This window comes from Balaenoptera borealis (assembly GCF_965194805.1).
Source record: "Balaenoptera borealis genome assembly, chromosome: 4".
Lineage (NCBI taxonomy): Eukaryota > Metazoa > Chordata > Mammalia > Artiodactyla > Balaenopteridae > Balaenoptera > Balaenoptera borealis.
This window is the reverse complement of record NC_138861.1, coordinates 44,458,161-44,475,578: the sequence shown is the minus strand read 5'-3', so window position 1 is coordinate 44,475,578 and position 17,418 is coordinate 44,458,161. Positions and strand designations below refer to the sequence as shown.

The following is a 17,418-nucleotide window of genomic DNA, read 5'->3' as shown; positions in this document are numbered from 1 at the left end:
CTGTCTTTCTGCTATGTTTCTTTCCTGGTGAAGTTGGCCATAGTGGATTTGTGTTGCTGGCATCCAAAGACCCTAACTGATATGCCTCCTGGGAGGCCTACTCTCTGTAACTCTTTTAAATGTACGGCCTAGGGGATATGATGGACTTTATTCTGCTGGTATGCATATAAGTTTCTCTTCCTTGTGATCTCAAAGGGAACTGCCTATTGCTGCCTTTCTGTACCAAATAGCTGGTGTGTGCCCTCCTGATGAGGTCCTGATGAGGTTCTGGATCCCCTGAGAACTCTGGCAGCAGTGTGAAGGATAGATTGAAAAGGAAGGGAGTTAGAAGCAAAAACCCACTAGGACATCAGTACAGTCACCCAGGAAAGTGATGACAGGGGATGGGAGCTCAGGCCAAGGCTGAGGGGCCTAGAAGATAAAAATAAATAGAAAGAGGGACTTCTCTGATAGTCCAGTGGCTAAGACTTCATGCTCCCAATGCAGGGGGCCTGGGTTCCACCCCTGGTCAGGGAACTAGATCCCGCATGCCACAACTAAGAGTTTGCATGCCACAACTAAAGATCCCGCATGCCACAACTAAAAGATCCTGCATGCCACAACTAAGACCCGGCACAGCCAAATAAATAAATAAATAAATGTTTTAAAAAAATAAATAGAAAGAAATTAATCTGTCAGCTTGTTCTTAAACAAGATCTTGAATCCACTAATAGAATTAGTTTGTGATTAAAATGTAAAGCAGACTAAATAATATATCTCAATGTAGAGTGATGCAGAACTTTTGTTTTATCTTCAACACTAGTACTTGGACAACTCATCAAATAAATCACCAGGATCTAACTTTGTTAGCACTAAATCTAGGTTTTGTTTCATTTAGCGCAAAACATGCAGTACTCCTACTGAAAATTACTTGGAAATCCTTTCAATGAATCTGCAGAATAGTCTTCTCACCCATTATCCACTTTAATATAAATGTAAGCTTCAGCCATGGCTAATATTCCTTTGGTCATTGTCTTTAAAGTGTGTTTGACAATGTGATTCTTTCATAATGCATTTCTCTGAAAAACAGGCTTAACCCATTCTGCAGATTCAATCCTTACCTAATGGAGGAGTTGCTTCCTCACAGGTTTTTGCCACAGACCAGGACAGTGGGACAAACGGCCTCATCGAGTATTCTATTCTCTCCAGCAACCAAGGACAAGTGTTCCAGATGGACACACTGAGTGGTGTGCTAACAGCAAGTGCAGTTCTGGATTATGAGTACACCAGAGCCTACAGGTTTGTCCAAGACTCAGATCCGTTTGACCGGCTATTCTGCTTTGTTGCCCCACAGTGCTTACCCTGCAGGCCTCTTTGAGTAAAAGCACACTCATAAAGTTGGACGACTTCGGGAAGAAAACCTAAGAAACTGTGAACCTTGTTTGTCTCTGGGGAGGTGGTCACTTGGGAAGCCTGGGGTCAAAGGGAGGCTTGACTTCCTTATCATGCATTTCAGTCTGCCTTGTATTTGTATGTTCTTCTGAAAGGCCATGCACAGACAGTGTTTCCTTTAATCCTCACGGTCACCTCCAGAGAAGTTCAGTTAGGCCTCTTCTCACTCACTAATGAGACAAGGGACATGCAGTGTCTCACTCAGGGTTACAGAACCATTTAACCATTAATCATGGTCTCACTGCCAGGTGTTCTAATGCCAAGTCACACTATTTCCACCCTACAAGCTACAGAGCAGACCTTCTATTGAGGGAAAAAACAGGAATACAAGATACCCAAGTGTCAATATTCTCCTAGGCCAGACTACTTACATGTTATATGAAGAAAGTGCAGTGTATTCCTGTGGTTGAGTAGCAAGAGCCAATTAAAATGGGATCTGTTGCTGGGTGGACTGGCTTAATTTAACTCTGAAAAACTTCCCAACTCTAAACGTTTGATTAAGTTTTTAGTTCTTTTTGTTTAATATATTTCAAAATATTACTTCAAAGGTATTTTAAAAGTTTCGTTTAAGACCTTACCCTGTGTTAACTAGTATAATTTTTTCAGGATTATTTTAGTGTAATCAATTGTCATGATACTTACTATATAAATATATTAAAATCAATTGTATAAATATATCTATTCCTGCTACATTGTATCTATAGTAATTTTAAATGTAAAGCTTTTTATTTTCTCTCCATAGATGACTGCAGGTAAATCTCAGCCTAGTTGCCACCTGAGTGATTACAAATTCAGAGATTCTTGAAGGTCTGCTATGCTCCAGGAACTAAGCATTTCCTGATTGCAATGACTTTCTGTTACAATGTTCTTACTCAATGGAGCATAATTAACAATTAAATTTAACTCCTTTCAGCATTTTCCTATTTGAGTCACAGTTTCAACGTTCCCATTCCCAACATTTAAATTGGTCCCAATATTTAAAAGCGCCCCTCTCCAATTCCTCATGAATTTAAGCTGGGAGAAGCAGGAACTGAGAGAAGATGAAATCTGCACACACTGCCACAGAGAGACTCAGGGGCAACCACACTCATGCTTACACACACACACACACACACACACACACACACAGTCTCCACTGTCACCGAGGCAAGGGAACATTTTGAACCCCCTGCGTCTCCAGGTTTTCCCCCTTCCCTGCCCCCTTGTGGCTTCTCTGCCTTTTTAGTGCTTTTCCTGACATTTAAGGCAGTGAGAAAAATAGGAGGATTTTCCCCAGCCTGTTAAACCTTTAGTGAATGTTTTGGAAAAGATGTCATTTACCTTTTAACTTTTGTTTTTAACTTTTGTATTTCACTATTTTGTCTGACAGAGGAAGATATTCCCAATTCTAGCTCTCTCTTTTACAGTGTAAAATGACGGGGAGGAAGATATTGTCAGTTGTGATTCTACTCAATATAAATGCATTAAATAATTTTTAGTTCTCATATTAAGCCACATACAGGAAAACTCAGTGGACAGACTATGACAAATTAGTTCTTTAGTTCTGTCTGACTGATATTTCTGAATTTTAAAAACTATTTACCAAGCATGAGACTGGGGATATAAAGACACATGAAACAGTTCTTGTTTTCAGGGGACTCGAAAATCAAGTGCCCTAATAACCCATGGCAGGAAGCATAGTAATAATCACAATAGGTGCCATTTATGGAGCACCCGCTTTACCGGTTGAATTCTCATAACAGACTTAAGATCTACAGAGTGAGGAAACTAAAATTCAGAGATGTAAAGTCTTTTGCCAGGCATAGGCAGCCAGTAAATGTAGAACTGAGATTCTTGCCTGTGTGAATGGTCATAGTAGGGCTTCTTACTGTATCATGTGAATGAATCTTTAGAGTATATACCTGTATGTTTACAAAAACAAAACAGAAAAAACACTTTAGAAACTTAAAATAGTAATATAAAATAAGTTCCAACTCACAATCGTGAAATAACACATGTCTAGTTGTGAGCATGCAGAGATGGGATTTGAATCACTGCTCTCCACTGCTTGAGTTATAACTGATGGGGTGAGATTTATCCCTGCTTAAGTTGGTAATCAATATTAATGTAAGTCTTATAAAACTTTAGGGCAAAGATTTAGTTAGTCTTTTCAGGGACTTTAAATAAAAACGAGCAACAAAAAAGTCCTAGGCAAATTTAAATGTTTAAAAATTCACTTTCTGTAGCATAAATATTCAAGGTCAAAGAGCAGTTATTGCCAGGAGCAATGTTACACTCCATTGAATACTCATTATGACTGTGAGAGAAAAAATAAAAAGCAGTTATATATACAAGGTAGGAAATAGGCTGAAATGTTAATTATCTTTTCCAAAGTACATGACTCATAAGCAGCAAGGCTGGGATTGGAACCCCAGTCTGTTGAGTCCCCATGGAAAAGGGAATAAAGGCTTTCCAGGCAAGAAGCATGAGGAAGGACATGGACATGTGAAAGTGTTTCATATATTTGGAAGTAACAAGTGGTACAGAGCACCTGAGAAGCACTTGAATGTGGGATTATAAAAAAGAGGCTGGGGGTGTGGAGGAATAGGAGGAAGATAGTCAAAACGTACGAACTTCCAATAAGATAAGTACTGGGGATACAATGTACAACATGATGACTACAGCTAACACTGCTGTAAGATATACAGGAAAGTTGTTAAGACAGTAGGTTCTAAGGGTTCTCATCACAAGAGGAAATACAGTTTTCATTTTTTTGCATCTATGTGAAATGATGGATGTTAACTAAACTTATTGTGTTAATGATTTCACAGTATATGTAAGTCGAATTACGCTGTACACCTTAAACGTATACAGTTCTATGTATCAATTATATCTGAATAAAACTGGGGGAAAAAATCTCACTCAGTGATCTGAAAAACAAAACAAAGCAACAACAAAAAAGAATCTGGTAGGTCACAGGCACATTTTAGAGAACTTTATATGCCATATACTGGAAATTGTACTCTATTCTGTAGTCTATATAAAAGTGTAAGCAGTTGAGTGCATGCTCAGATCTTTATTTTTAAGGACAGCTGGTAATGGATGTCTTGCAAGACAGAGAACCAGCATCAGACAGACCAGTTAAGCTAGACAACAGCTGACAAAGGTCTGTTATGTGGATGAAGCTGTGAGGATGGGAGGAAGGGACATACTTACTAGTTGATTCAGATACGGAATCCATAGGAACATGGTGATCAGTTGAATTACTCAACAAAGAAAGAGATAGAAAATCCTTCTGAAGTTTCCACATAGGAAAGGCAGGAAGAAGAATAGATTGGGATTGGGATTTTTTTTCTGGGCATTTTGAGTTTGAAGGGGCAGTGCAAGAGCAAAAGTAAAGATACTCCTTTGGCAATTAAAAATAATGATCTGGAGCTCAGGAAAGAGATCTTCATTCAGGATTTAGACTTGAACTTCATCCAGGGAAAGTGTGTAAAATGGAATTACCTAGGACACTATGTGAAATGAGAATTTGGGGGATTATCACCACTTGGGGGCCAGACAGAGCAAAAGCAGCCAGCAAGATAGATTCAGGGACTACAAACATCAGAACAGAACCTGGAAAATGTGGTTTCATGGAAACCAAGAGGAAAGGTTGACTGCATGAAAGAATAAGCTTTCAGAATGTGTTTGGATTGGAATCTGCAAAAGTACTCCTTAATTTAAAGAGTTTGCAAGGAATATACTTGTCCCAAATTGTTTCCTAACAAGATAAAGTACACACTGTCTCATTTGTAGGTTAATTAATACAAAACGGTGAAGTTAATTTAAAACTCAAGTTAACAGATTGATTTTCTTTTTTTTTTTTAAATAAGAGAGAGGGACATTTTATGATAAAAGAACTAATACATGCAGTGTACATAGCCGTAAACCTTTACATACCAATCAACAGTACAGCCAAATACATAGAAGAATATCATTTTTTAAAGCAAGAGAAAGAGGGGCATTTTATGATAAAAAAAACCAATACAGGCAGTGTACAGTAGCCATAAACTTTTACACACCAATCAACAGTAGAGCCAAATACATAGAAAAATATCATTTTTTTTTTTTTGGTGTGATGATATTTTCTTTTTAACATCTTTATTGGAGTATAATTGCTTTACATTGTTGTGTTAGTTTCTGTTGTATAACAAAGTGAATCAGCTATACCTATACATATATCTCCTCCCTCTTTTATTTTTAATTTTTTAATTTTTTTAACGTCTTTATTGGAGTATAATTGCTTTACAATGGTGTGTTAGTTTCTGCTTTATAACAGAGTGAATCAGCTATACATATACATATATCCCCATATCATCCCTCTTACAACTCCCTCCCACCCTCCCTATCCCACCCCTCTGGTCACAAAGCACTGAGCTGATCTGGTGCTATGCGGCTGTTTCCCACTAGCTATTTTACATTTGGGATTGTATATATGTCAATATCACTCTCTCACTCTGTCCCAGCTTGCCCTTCCCCCTCCCCGTGTCCTCAAGTCCATTCTCTACGTCTGCATCTTTATCCTTGTCCTGTCCCTACGTTCTTCAGAACCTTTTTTTTTTTTTTTAGATTCCATATATATGTGTTAGCATATGGTATTTGTTTTTCTCTTTCTGACTTACTTCATTATGTATGGCAGACTCTAGGTCCATCCACCTCACTACAAATAACTCAATTTCGTTTCTTTTTATGGCTGAGTAATATTCCATTGTATATATGTGCCACATCTTCTTTATCCACTCATCTGTCGATGGGCACTTAGGTTGCTTCCATGTCCTGGCAATTGTAAATCATGCTTCAATGAACATTGTGATATATGACTCTTTTTGAATTACGGTTTCCTCAGGGTATATGCCCAGTAGTGGGATTGCTGGGTCGTATGGTAGTTCTATTTTAAGTTTCTTAAGGAACTGCCATACTGTTCTCCATAGTGGCTGCATCAATTTACATTCCCACCAACAGCACAAAAGGGTTCCCTTTTCTCCAGACCCTCTCCAGCATTTATTGCTTGTAGATTTTTTGATGATGGCCATTCTGACTGGTGTGAGGTGATACCTCATTGTAGTTTTGATTTGCATTTCTCTAATGATTAGTGATGTTGAGCATCCTTTCATGTGTTTGTTGGCAATCGGTATATCTTCTTTGGAGAAATGTCTGTTTAGGTCTTCTACCCATTTTTGGATTGGGTTGTTTGTTTTTTGATATTGAGCTGCAAGAGCTGCTTGTATATTTTGGAGATTAATCCTTTGTCAGTTGCTTCATTTGCAAATATTTTCTCCCATTCTGAGGGTTGTCTTTTCGTCTTGTTTATGGTTTCCTTTTCTGTGCAAAAGCTTTTAAGTTTCAATAGGTCCCATTTGTTTATTTGTGTTCTTATTTCCATTTCTCTAGGAGGTGGGTCAGAGAGGGTCTTGCTGTGATTTATGTCATACAGTGTTCTGCCTCTGTTTTCATCTAAGAGTTTTATAGTGTCTGGCCTCACATTTAGGTCTTTAATCCATTTTGAGTTTATTTTTGTGTATAGTGTTAGGGAGTGTTCTAATTTCATACTTTTACATGTACCTGTCCAGTTTTTCCAGCACCACTTATTGAAGAGGCTGTGTTTTCTCATTGTATATTCTTGCCTCCTTTATCAAAAATAAGGTGACCATACGTGCATGGGTTTATCTCTGGGCTTTCTATCCTGTTCCATTGATCTATATTTCTGTTTTTGTGCCAGTACCATACTGTCTTGATTTCTGTAGCTTTGTAGTATAGTCTGAAGTCAGGGAGCCTGATTCCTCCAGCTCTGCTATTCTTTCTCAAGATTGCTTTGGCTATGCGGGGTCTTTTGTGTTTCCATACAAATTGTGAACTTTTTAGTTCTAGTTCTGTGAAAAATGCCACTGGTAGTTTGATAGGGATTGCATTGAATCTGTAGATTGCTTTGGGTAGTTCAGTCATTTTCACAATGCTGATTCTTCCAATCCAAGAACATGGTATATCTCTCTATCTGTTTGTATCATCTTTAATTTCTTACATCTGTGTCTTATAGTTTTCTGCATACAGGTCTTTTGTCTCCTTAGGTAGGTTTATTCCTAGGTATTTTATTCTCTTTGTTGCAATGGTAAATGAGAGTGCTTCCTTAATTTCTCTTTCAGATTTTTCATCAGTAATGTATAGGAATGCAAGAGATTTCTGTGCATTAATTTTGTATCCTGCAACTTTACTAAATTCATTGATTAGCTCTAGTAGTTTTCTGGTAGCATCTTTAGGATTCTGTATGTATAGTATCATGTATGTGCAAACAGTGACAGGTTTACTTCTTTTCTGATTTGGATTCCATTTATTTCTTTTTCTTCTTTGATTGCTGTGGCTAAAACTTCCAAACTTATTTTGAATAATAGTGTTGAGAGTGGGCAATCTTGTCTTCGTTCTGATCTTAGAGGAAATTATTTCAGTTTTATACCATTGAGAACAATGTTGGCTGTGGGTGTCATACATGGCCTTTATTATATTGAATTAGGTTCCCTCTGTGCCTGCTTTCTGGAGAGTGTCTATATGATAGATGGGTGTTGGATTTTGTCCAAAGCTTTTTCTGTATCTATTGAGATTATCATATAGGTTGTTTTTAAAATATCTTTATTGGAGTACAATTGCTTTACATTGTTGTGTTAGTTTCTGCTGTATAACAAAGTGAATCAGCTATACATATACATATATCCCCATATCTCCTCCCTCTTGCGTCTCCCTCCCATCCTCCCTATCCCACCCCTCTAGGTGGTCACAAAGCACTGAGCTGATCTCCCTGTGCTATGCAGCTGCTTCCCACTAGCTATCTATTTTACATTTGGTAGTGTATATATTCCATGCCACTCTCCCACTTCGTCCCAGCTTCCCCTTCCCCCTCCCTGTGTCCTCAAGTCGATTCTCTACGTCTGTGTCATTATGCCTGTCCTGCCCCAAGGTTCTTCAGAACCATTTTTTTCTTGATTCCGTATATATATCATATGGGTTTTATCTTTCAATTTGTTAATATGGTGTATTACATTGATTGATTTGTGTGTATTGAAGAATCCTTGCATTCCTGGGATAAACCCCACTTGATCATGGTGTATGATCCTTTTAATGTGCTGTTGTGTTCTGTTTGCCAGTATTTTGTTGAGGATTTTTGCATCTATGTTCATCAGTGGTATTGGCCTGTAGTTTTCTTTCTTTGTGACATCTTTGTCTGGTTTTGGTATCAGGGTGATGGTGGCCTTGTAGAATGAATTTGGGAGTGTTCCTCCCTCTGCTATATTTTAGAAGAGTTTGAGAAGGATAGGTGTTAGTTCTTCTCTAAATGTTTGATAGAATTCGCCTGTAGAGCCATCTGATCCTGGACTTTTGTTTGCTGGAAGAATTTTAATCACAGTTTCAATTTCAGTGCTTGTAATTGGTCTGTTTATATTTTCTATTTCTTCCTGGTTCAGTCTCAGAAGGTTGTGCATTTCTAAGAATCTGTCCATTTCTTCCAGGTTGTCCATTTTATTGGCATAGAGCTCCTTGTAGTAATCTCTCATGATCCTTTGTATTTCTGCAGGGTCAGTAGTTACTTCTCCTTTTTCATTTCTAATTCTATTGATTTGAGTCTTCTCCCTTTTTTTCTTGGTGAGTCTGGTTAATGGTTTATCGTTTTGTTTAACAGCTTTTCTCAAAGAACCAGCTTTTAGTTTTATTGATCTTTGCTATTTTTTCCTTCATTTCTTTTTCATTTATTTCTGATCTGATCTTTATGATTTCTTTCCTTCTGCTAACTTTGGGGTTCTTTTGTTCTTCTTTCTCTAATTGCTTTAGGTGTAAGGTTAGGTTGCTTATTTGAGATTTTTCATGTTTCTTGAGGTAGGATTACATTGCTATAAACTTCCCTGTTAGATTGCTTTTGCTGCATCCCATAGGTTTTGGGTCATCGTGTTTTCATTGTCATTTGCTTCTAGGTGTTTCTTGATTCCCTCTTTGATTTCTTCAGTGATCTCTTGGTTATTTAATAGTGTATCGTTTAGCCTCCATGCATTTGTATTTTTTACAGTTTTTTTCCTGTTACTGATATCTGATCTCATAGCGTTGTGGTCAGAAAAGATACTTGATAAAATTTCAATTTTCTTAAATTTACCCAGGCTTGATTTGTGACCCAATATATGATCTATCCTGGAGTATGTTCCATGAGCACTTGAGGAGAAAATGTATTCTGTTGTTTGTGGATGGAACGTCCTATAAATATCAATTAAGTCCATCTTGTTTAATGTGTCATTTAAAGCTTGTGTTTCCTTATTTATTTTCATTTTTGATGATCTGTCCATTGGTGAAAGTGGGGTCTTAAAGTCCCCTACTATTACTGTGTTGCTGTCGATTTCCCCTTTTATGGCTGTTAGCATTTGCCTTATGTACTGAGGTGTTCTTATGTTGGGTGCATAAATATTTACAATTGTTTTGTCTTTTTCTTGGATTGATCCCTTGATCATTATGTAGTGCCTTTCTTTGCCTCTTGTAATAGGTTTATTTTAAAGTTTATTTTGTCTGATATGAGAATTGCTACTCCAGCTTTCTTTTGATTTCCATTTACATGGAATATCTTTTTCCATCCCCTCATTTTCAGTCTGTATGTGTCCCTAGGTTAGAAGTGGGTCTCTTTTAACAGCACATATAAGGGTCTTGTTTTGTATCCATTCTGCCAGTCTATGTCTTCTGGTTGGACTATTTAATCCATTTACATTTAAGGTAATTATCGATATGTATGTTCCTATTACCATTTTCTTAATTGTTTTGGGTTTGTTATTGTAGGTCTTTTCCTTCTGTTGTGTTTCCTGCCTGGAGAAGTTCCTTTAGCATTTGTTTTAAAATGGTTTGGTGGTGCTGATTTCTCTTAGCTTTTGCTTGTCTGAAAAGCTTTTAATTTCTCTATCGAATCTGAATGAAGTCCTTTCTGGGTAGAGTAATCTTGATTTTAGATTTTTCCCGTTCATCACTTTAAATATGTCCTGCCACTCCCTTCTGGCTCCCTGAGTTTCTGTTGAAAGATCAGCTGTTAACCTTATGGGGATTCCCTTGTATGTTATTTGTTTCTTTTCCCGTGCTGCTTTTAATATTTTTTCTTTGTATTTAATTTTTGATAGTTTGATTAATATGTGTCTTGAAAAAAAAAAAATATGTGTCTTGGCATGTTTCTCCTTGGATTTATACTCTATGGGACTCTCTGTGCTTCCTGGACTTGATTGACTATTTCCTTTCTCATATTAGGGATGTTTTCAACTATAATCTCTTCAAATATTTTCTCACTCCCATTCTTTTTCTCTTCTTCTTCTGGCTCCCCTATAATTCAAATGTTGGTGCATTTAATGTTGTCCCAGAGGTCTCTGAGACTGTCCTCTATTCTTTTCATTCTTTTTTCTTTATTCTGCTCTGTGGAAGTTATTTCCACTATTTTATCTTCCAGTTCACTTATCCGTTTTTCTGCCTCAGTTATTCTGCTATTGATTCCTTCTAGAGAATCTTTAATTTCATTTATTTTGTTATTCATCATTGTTTGCTCTTTAGTTCTACGTCCGTGTTAAACGTGTCTTGTATTTTCTCCATTCTATTTCCAAGATTTTGGATCATTTTTACTTTCATTTCTCTGAATTCTTTTTCAGGTAGGCTGCCTATTTCCTCTTCATTTGTTTGGTGTGGTGGGTTTTTACTTTGCTCCTACATCTGCTGTGTATTTCTCTGTCTTCTCATTTTGCTTAACTTACTGTGTTTGGGGTCTCCTTTCTGCAAGCTGCAAGTTCATAGTTCCTGTTGTATTTGGTGTCTGCCCCCAGTGGGTAAGGTTGGTTCAGCGGGTTGTGTAGGCTTCCTGGTGGAGGCGACTGGTACCCATGTTCTGGTGGATGAGTCTGGATCTTGTCTTTCTGGTGGGCAGGACCATGGCCGGTGGTGTGTTTTGGGGTGTCTGTGACCTTATTATGATTTTAGGCAGCCTCTCTGTTAATGGGTGCGGTTGTGTCCCTGTCTTACTAGTTGTTTGGCATGGTGTGTCCAGCACTGGAGCTTGCTGATCCTTGAGTGAAGCTGGGTCTTAGCGTTGAGACAGAGGTCTCTAGGAGACCTCTCACCAATTGATATTACATGGGGCTGGGAGGTCTTTGATGGTCCAATGTCCTGAACTCAGCTCTCCCACCTCCGAGGCTCAGGCCTGACACCTGGCCAGAGCATGAAGACCCTGCCAGTCACACAGTTCGAAGAAAAGGGAGGAAAAAAAGTAATAAAATAAAATGAAATAAAGTTATTAAAACAAAAAATAAATGTTATTAAAATAAAAAAGTAATAAAAAAAGAAGAGAGCACCCAACAAATAAACAAATCCACCAATGATAACAAGCGTTAAAAATTATACTAAGATAAGCATAAAAATCAGAAACTAGTCAGTTGCATACAGCAAACCCCAACTCTACAATTCCTCCCAAAGTCCACCACCTCAATTTTGGGACGATTCGTTGTGTATTCAGGTATTCCACAGATGCAGGGTACATCAAGTTGATTGTGGAGATTTAATCTGCTGCTCCTGAGGCTGCATGAAGAAATTTCCCTTTCTCTTCTTTGTTCGCACAGCTACTGGGATTCAGCTTTGGATTTGGCCCTGCCTCTGCATGTAGGTTGCCCTCTGGCACCTGTTCTTAGCCCAGACAGGAGGGGGTTAAAGGAGAGGCTGATTAGGGGGCCCTGGCTACTCAGGCTGGTGGGAGGAAGGGGTATGGAATGCGGGGTGAGCCTGGGGCGGCAGAGGCCAGCATGATTTTGCAACAGCCTGAGGCATGCTGTGTGTTCTCCCAGGGAAGTTGTCCCTAGATTATGGGACCCTGGCACTGGTGGGCTGCACAGGCTACCAGGAGGGGAGGTGTGGATAGTGACCTGTGCTTGCACACAGGATTTTTGGTTGGCTGCAGCAGCAGCAGCCTTAGCGTTTCATGCCCTTTTCTGGTGTCCGTGCTGATAGCGGTGGCTTATGCCTGCCTCTGGAGCTCATTTAGGCAGTGGTCTGCCTTCTGTGGGCAGACAGGGAAGGAATCCCCTCTCTTGGCACACCCTGAAACAATGGTCTCTTGACTCTTAGGCACTTCCAAACTTTTTACCGGACTCCCTCCTTGTTAGCTGTGGCACACTAACCCCCTTGCTGTGTTCACTCAGCCAACCCTAGTCCTCTCCATGGGATCTGAACTCCGAAGCCGGAGCCTCAGTTCCCAGCCCCCACCCGCCCCAGTGGGTGAGCAGACAAGCCTCTCAAGCTGGTGAGTGCTGGTCGGCACCCATCCTCTGTGCAGGAATCTCTCTGCTTTGCCCTCCACACCCCTGTTGCTTTGCTCTCCTCTGTGGCTCCAAAGCTTCCCCCCACCACACCCCCGTCTCCACCAGTGAAGGGGCTTCCTAGTGTGTGGAAACTTTTCCTCCTTCACAGCTCTCTCCCAGAGGTGCAGGTCCCCTCCGTATTCTTTTGTCTCTGTTTTTTCTTTTTTCTTTTGCCCTCCCCACGTACATGGGGAGTTTCTTGCCTTTTGGGAGGTCTGAGGTCTTCTGCCAGCGTTCAGTAGGTGTTCTGTAGGAGTTGTTCCACATATAGATGTATTTCTGATGTATTTGTGGGGAGGAAGGTGATCTCCACGTCTTACTCTCCCACCATCTTGAAGGTCTCTCAGGCTTAATATTTTTACCTTCTTACATCCAATTCTCTCTTTGTATTCATAGCACTATTAATTTAATCAATAATCAGTGTTTACATAAAATGAGTATACAGGTGTTTACTTCAGAGCCAGGTCATACTGTATAATTATATTTCCTTCCTTACCCTCCCCCTTATCCCCAGCATTAATGATTATCTTTGTTTTTTGCTCACCTGATTTGCTATATCCATGTACTTAATTCCTTGTAAATATTCCATTAGCTCTGTCAGACATGCCCACTCATCTTTCTCCCCTGATATGCTTCTCATATCAAATATTCTGTGAAGTCTTCTGTTCCTTGGAGACCTCAGTCCTACTGCTTTCTGCCCTCCTGATCCAGCTGGACAGTGTGGCTCCCTAAGCCCGCTGCAAAGCTGGACTCCATGACTTGTGACTTTGGTTTACTGTTCTCCTACGTTGGGCCTATGACTTTCAGATCCCGTGTCTTTCTCTTACTTTTCTCTTGCAGTAGTTTTGTAGGAAAAGGTGCCAAGGAAGTAAATTCTCTGAGTTCTTGAACATCTGAAAATGCCTTTATTCTACTCTCGCATGTGATTTATGCAATGGATAATATAGAAGCTGAACATTTCTTTTAGATTTTTAAAGGCATTGTTCTGTTATATTTTAAAACTCAGTTTTGATATTGAGAAATCTGATGCCATTCTAATTATGTGTTTGGTATATGATTTGTTTTTTCCATCCTCTGTGGAAATTCTCAGGTTATTTTCTTTATCTACAGTGTTTGGACATTTTGTCATTATGTACTTTGGTGTGGGTCTTTCCTTGTGCTGAGTACTTGGTATGCTCTTTTAATGAGGATAAATGTTTCTATTTTTGGTATTATTTCACTGATAATTATCTCCCTTTTGTTTATTGTTTTGTTTTATTTGTTTAGTTTGCCCTGTCTCTTTTTCCTGGATCCTATTCAGTCAAGAGTTAGACTGCCAGGATTGATCCTTTGTCAGTGATGTTTTATTCCCTACTTTCCATTTCTTGTTGTATGTGGGTTTATTTTTGTTGTTTTATTTTTCTGGGAGATTTTCTTAATTATAGCCTTCTAAACTTTCTTTTTCACTTTTTGGTTTGAAAATTTTTGAATATTTTATGTTTTTTATTTCTAAAAGCTCTTCCTTGATCTTTGAGCTTTTCCATAGCATCTTGTTCTTGTTTTATGCATTATCTTTATTAATTTCTCCAAGGACATTAATTAGAATTGTTTTTACATTGTCTTTTGTTCTTTCAAGATCTCTGCATCCTTTGGGTTTATTTCTTCCCTTTGTCTATTTTACACTGTCTTTTTCATGTGGGAGACTTTCTGTAAGTAACCAACAATCCTTGGTCCTAGGTGAGGCAATAGCAAAGTCAGAATCTCTGGGTGGATCTCATTGACCAGCACACTTGGCTTTCAGATGAACCAGAGAAGAACCTGACTACTTTGCAGGAAGACATACAAATAATGGTATATAGAGAGAGGTTTTTTTTCCCTTTGGGAGGGGATTTCATTTCTTCAGGGACAGTCCCTCGATATTACTTACTCTTAGTAAGAACATTAGACATTGTTTTGCCTGGGAGTGAAGAGCAATGGGCAAGGGGACTTGATTGTTCCATATTTTGAGTTTAAAAGAATCTTTATTTTTAGCTTGATATCTCACCCTGCCCTTTGCCATGTTTTGAGCTTCTCCTTGGTTATATGAGGGCAAATCTTTTTCTCACTCATCCTTATCTCTTTACAAATGCAGAATGCATTTTAATCTATGGTTTCCTCTGGCCCACTTATCTGTAACCACTTCTCAATCTGCTTGCATTTTCCAGAAATTTGTTGAAATTTCTCCCCCACTCCACTCACTAATATCTTCTCACATTTTCTTTTTTAGCCTTATCAACATATACCTTATTTTAAATTCTTTTACCATCATTACAGCAGAATGTCTAGAGGAAGAGGAAATAAAACGTTTGTAGATATAACCAGAAGTCATAGCTCTTCCTTTCAGAGATGTTATGATTTTGGCTGATATTTTTGTTTCTCTTGGAATTTCAGTAGGAACACTTAATTCTGGGTATACATTTAATATATTGTTGAGAGAGAGTTTTGAAAAATCCTCTACCACCATCTTAAGTATTAAGGCAATCAGAAAAGATTCTGCCTGGTCAAAGCCTCATTTAAACTTTAACATGGTAAGAAGCAGCTTTCCATCAGTGGTAGAGTAGGAGAACTATGGGACTAGAATGGGACTGTTTTTATCTGGTCAGCTTCATTTATTGTCTCTGCTGATACACTAATCAGGGCAGCAGTTCTGGAACATGGAACCAGTTGGACCAGCTAAGAGTTTAACAAACTTAACATGGAACCAGCTAAGAGTTTTACAAAACCTGCCAAGGAGCCGTCACAGAAAACTGGAGGTCCCTTAGAAGTTATGTGTAGAATTTCAGTGGATCTACCTTCATAATTTTTCATTTGTTCTTCAAACCATTGACTTGTCCTTTTGTTTTGAAACAGAATCATATTTCTCTCTATATCAAAGAATCTTGCTTTTTTAACCTGACATAGGCATTACATGGAACCCCTAAAGTTGTAATACTGTGAAAATAAGAGTGGTTATGGCTATAGTGGAAGAATCAACAGAGCCATAACTTTGATGTCTTGGCTGAGACTTTAGTATGACATTGGGGAGGGGCAGGCAGCAGGGACAGAGAACATGATGAGTTGATTATTTTTAGTAAAATTTTTCCACGTGTACCTGACTTATGTTCATGCTAACAAAATAAACTTTCTACATGGAATTATTCCTATGCTCTAGAAATGTGAAATTTAAATAGTTGTTCTACTGATGTCCCAACTTCAATAGTGTAGAACGCAGCCTGTGTTCTTCGTGAGCAATAGATAAGCAGTGATCATTTGCTACTAAGTGGAATTTAAACCATCAAAAAGTTGATGCTTATTTTACATCATTTTAAACATTTAAGGTTGGGAGATAAAGAACACTTATCAGGTAAGCTAACAATGGAAAATAAAGTAGAAGTGTGTCAACTTCCAAGTCTCAGTTTCTTAAAAGATAGTATCACCAATTGGCTAAGACTAATTCCACTTCTGAAATGAAGAACATCTTCCGATTGACAGCTTACTTTATTACTCAGCTACCCTCCTGGAACTCATAGGGTTTAGAGGGGAGTGAAAAGCTAATGATTATACATTAGGGTGTGATATATACACAGTAAGAGAGGCATATTGAAAAGTATCATATAGTAGAGCACAAGCTTTCCAGTCAACCAGGATCTGGGCTTGAATCCTGGCTCTGTCATCTGATACATTTATAATCTTGAGCAAATCTTGAGAAACCAGCACTCAAAATGTATTAAAGAAAATCAAATAAGGCGGGACATCTACCCTCAAGGAACTTATAGGAGAGGCAGACAAATCATTAAGAAGAAAGGGTGATGATTGCTATGGTGGCAGAATGTACAGGGTGCTATGGGGTAGAGAAAGGGGCATCTAAATCAGATGAGAGGCCAGTGAAATCTTACAGAGATGTGAGCTTTGAAAGACAAAGATGGTGTAGGGACCGGAATTCCAGGCAGAAGCTGTGTCATAGAAGGTCATGTGTATGTGCGCAAGGCTTGTATTACTTCTTGTAGACATGGAAAGCTAAGGAAAGGTTTTAAATAGGGGAGTCAGGTTTTCAAACCAGGATTTTCGATAGAACAATTGAGGAGTTGCAATGTGGGGGGTGAAGAGGAGCAGGTGAGACTTGCAGTAGGCAGATTGATGAGCAACAAGTACTCCAGTTGAGAAAAGATATAATGAATACACAGAATGCCAGGTAAAGATGATGAGGGGATGAGGCTACAATGACCAACTTGTCCTAGTTTGCCTAGGACTGTCCTGATTTAAAAAAACTGAAAGTCCCATGCCCCGGGAAACCTTTCAGTTCCTGCAAAGCAAGATGGTTGATCAGCCCATCTGAGGCTCTGAAGGTAGGAGTGAAATGGATGGGGACACTGATCCAAGTCATATTCAGGTGGTAAAACCTATAAGACTCATAACTAGTTGGATGTTGTCAGGGTGGTGACAGAAAGGGAGAAGTTGAAGACACTAATCAGGTTTCTAAGTTGGTTGCTGGAGTAGTGAGTTGTACCATCATCTGAGAGAGATTGAATCACTGAGTGTAAATTCTTTCAAATCATGGACTTTTACCTCTACTTTATAGTCCTAGTCAATAGTGCCTCTTTTGCACATGTATTATTCATGGCAGTCC

The 17,418-nt window shown here is 38.7% G+C and overlaps 1 protein-coding gene across 1 annotated transcript in view; it reads left to right on the top strand.

Moving 5' to 3' along the window:
* Positions 1 to 17,418, top strand: part of DCHS2 (dachsous cadherin-related 2) — a gene marked incomplete at its 5' end in the record, with an annotated part of 183,220 nt that overhangs the window by 151,378 nt on the left and 14,424 nt on the right. Inside the window, one exon of the mRNA XM_082391612.1 lies at positions 1,127 to 1,278. Within this exon, the coding sequence (XP_082247738.1) occupies positions 1,127 to 1,278 (152 nt within the window). The remainder of the gene's footprint in view (positions 1 to 1,126; positions 1,279 to 17,418) is intronic.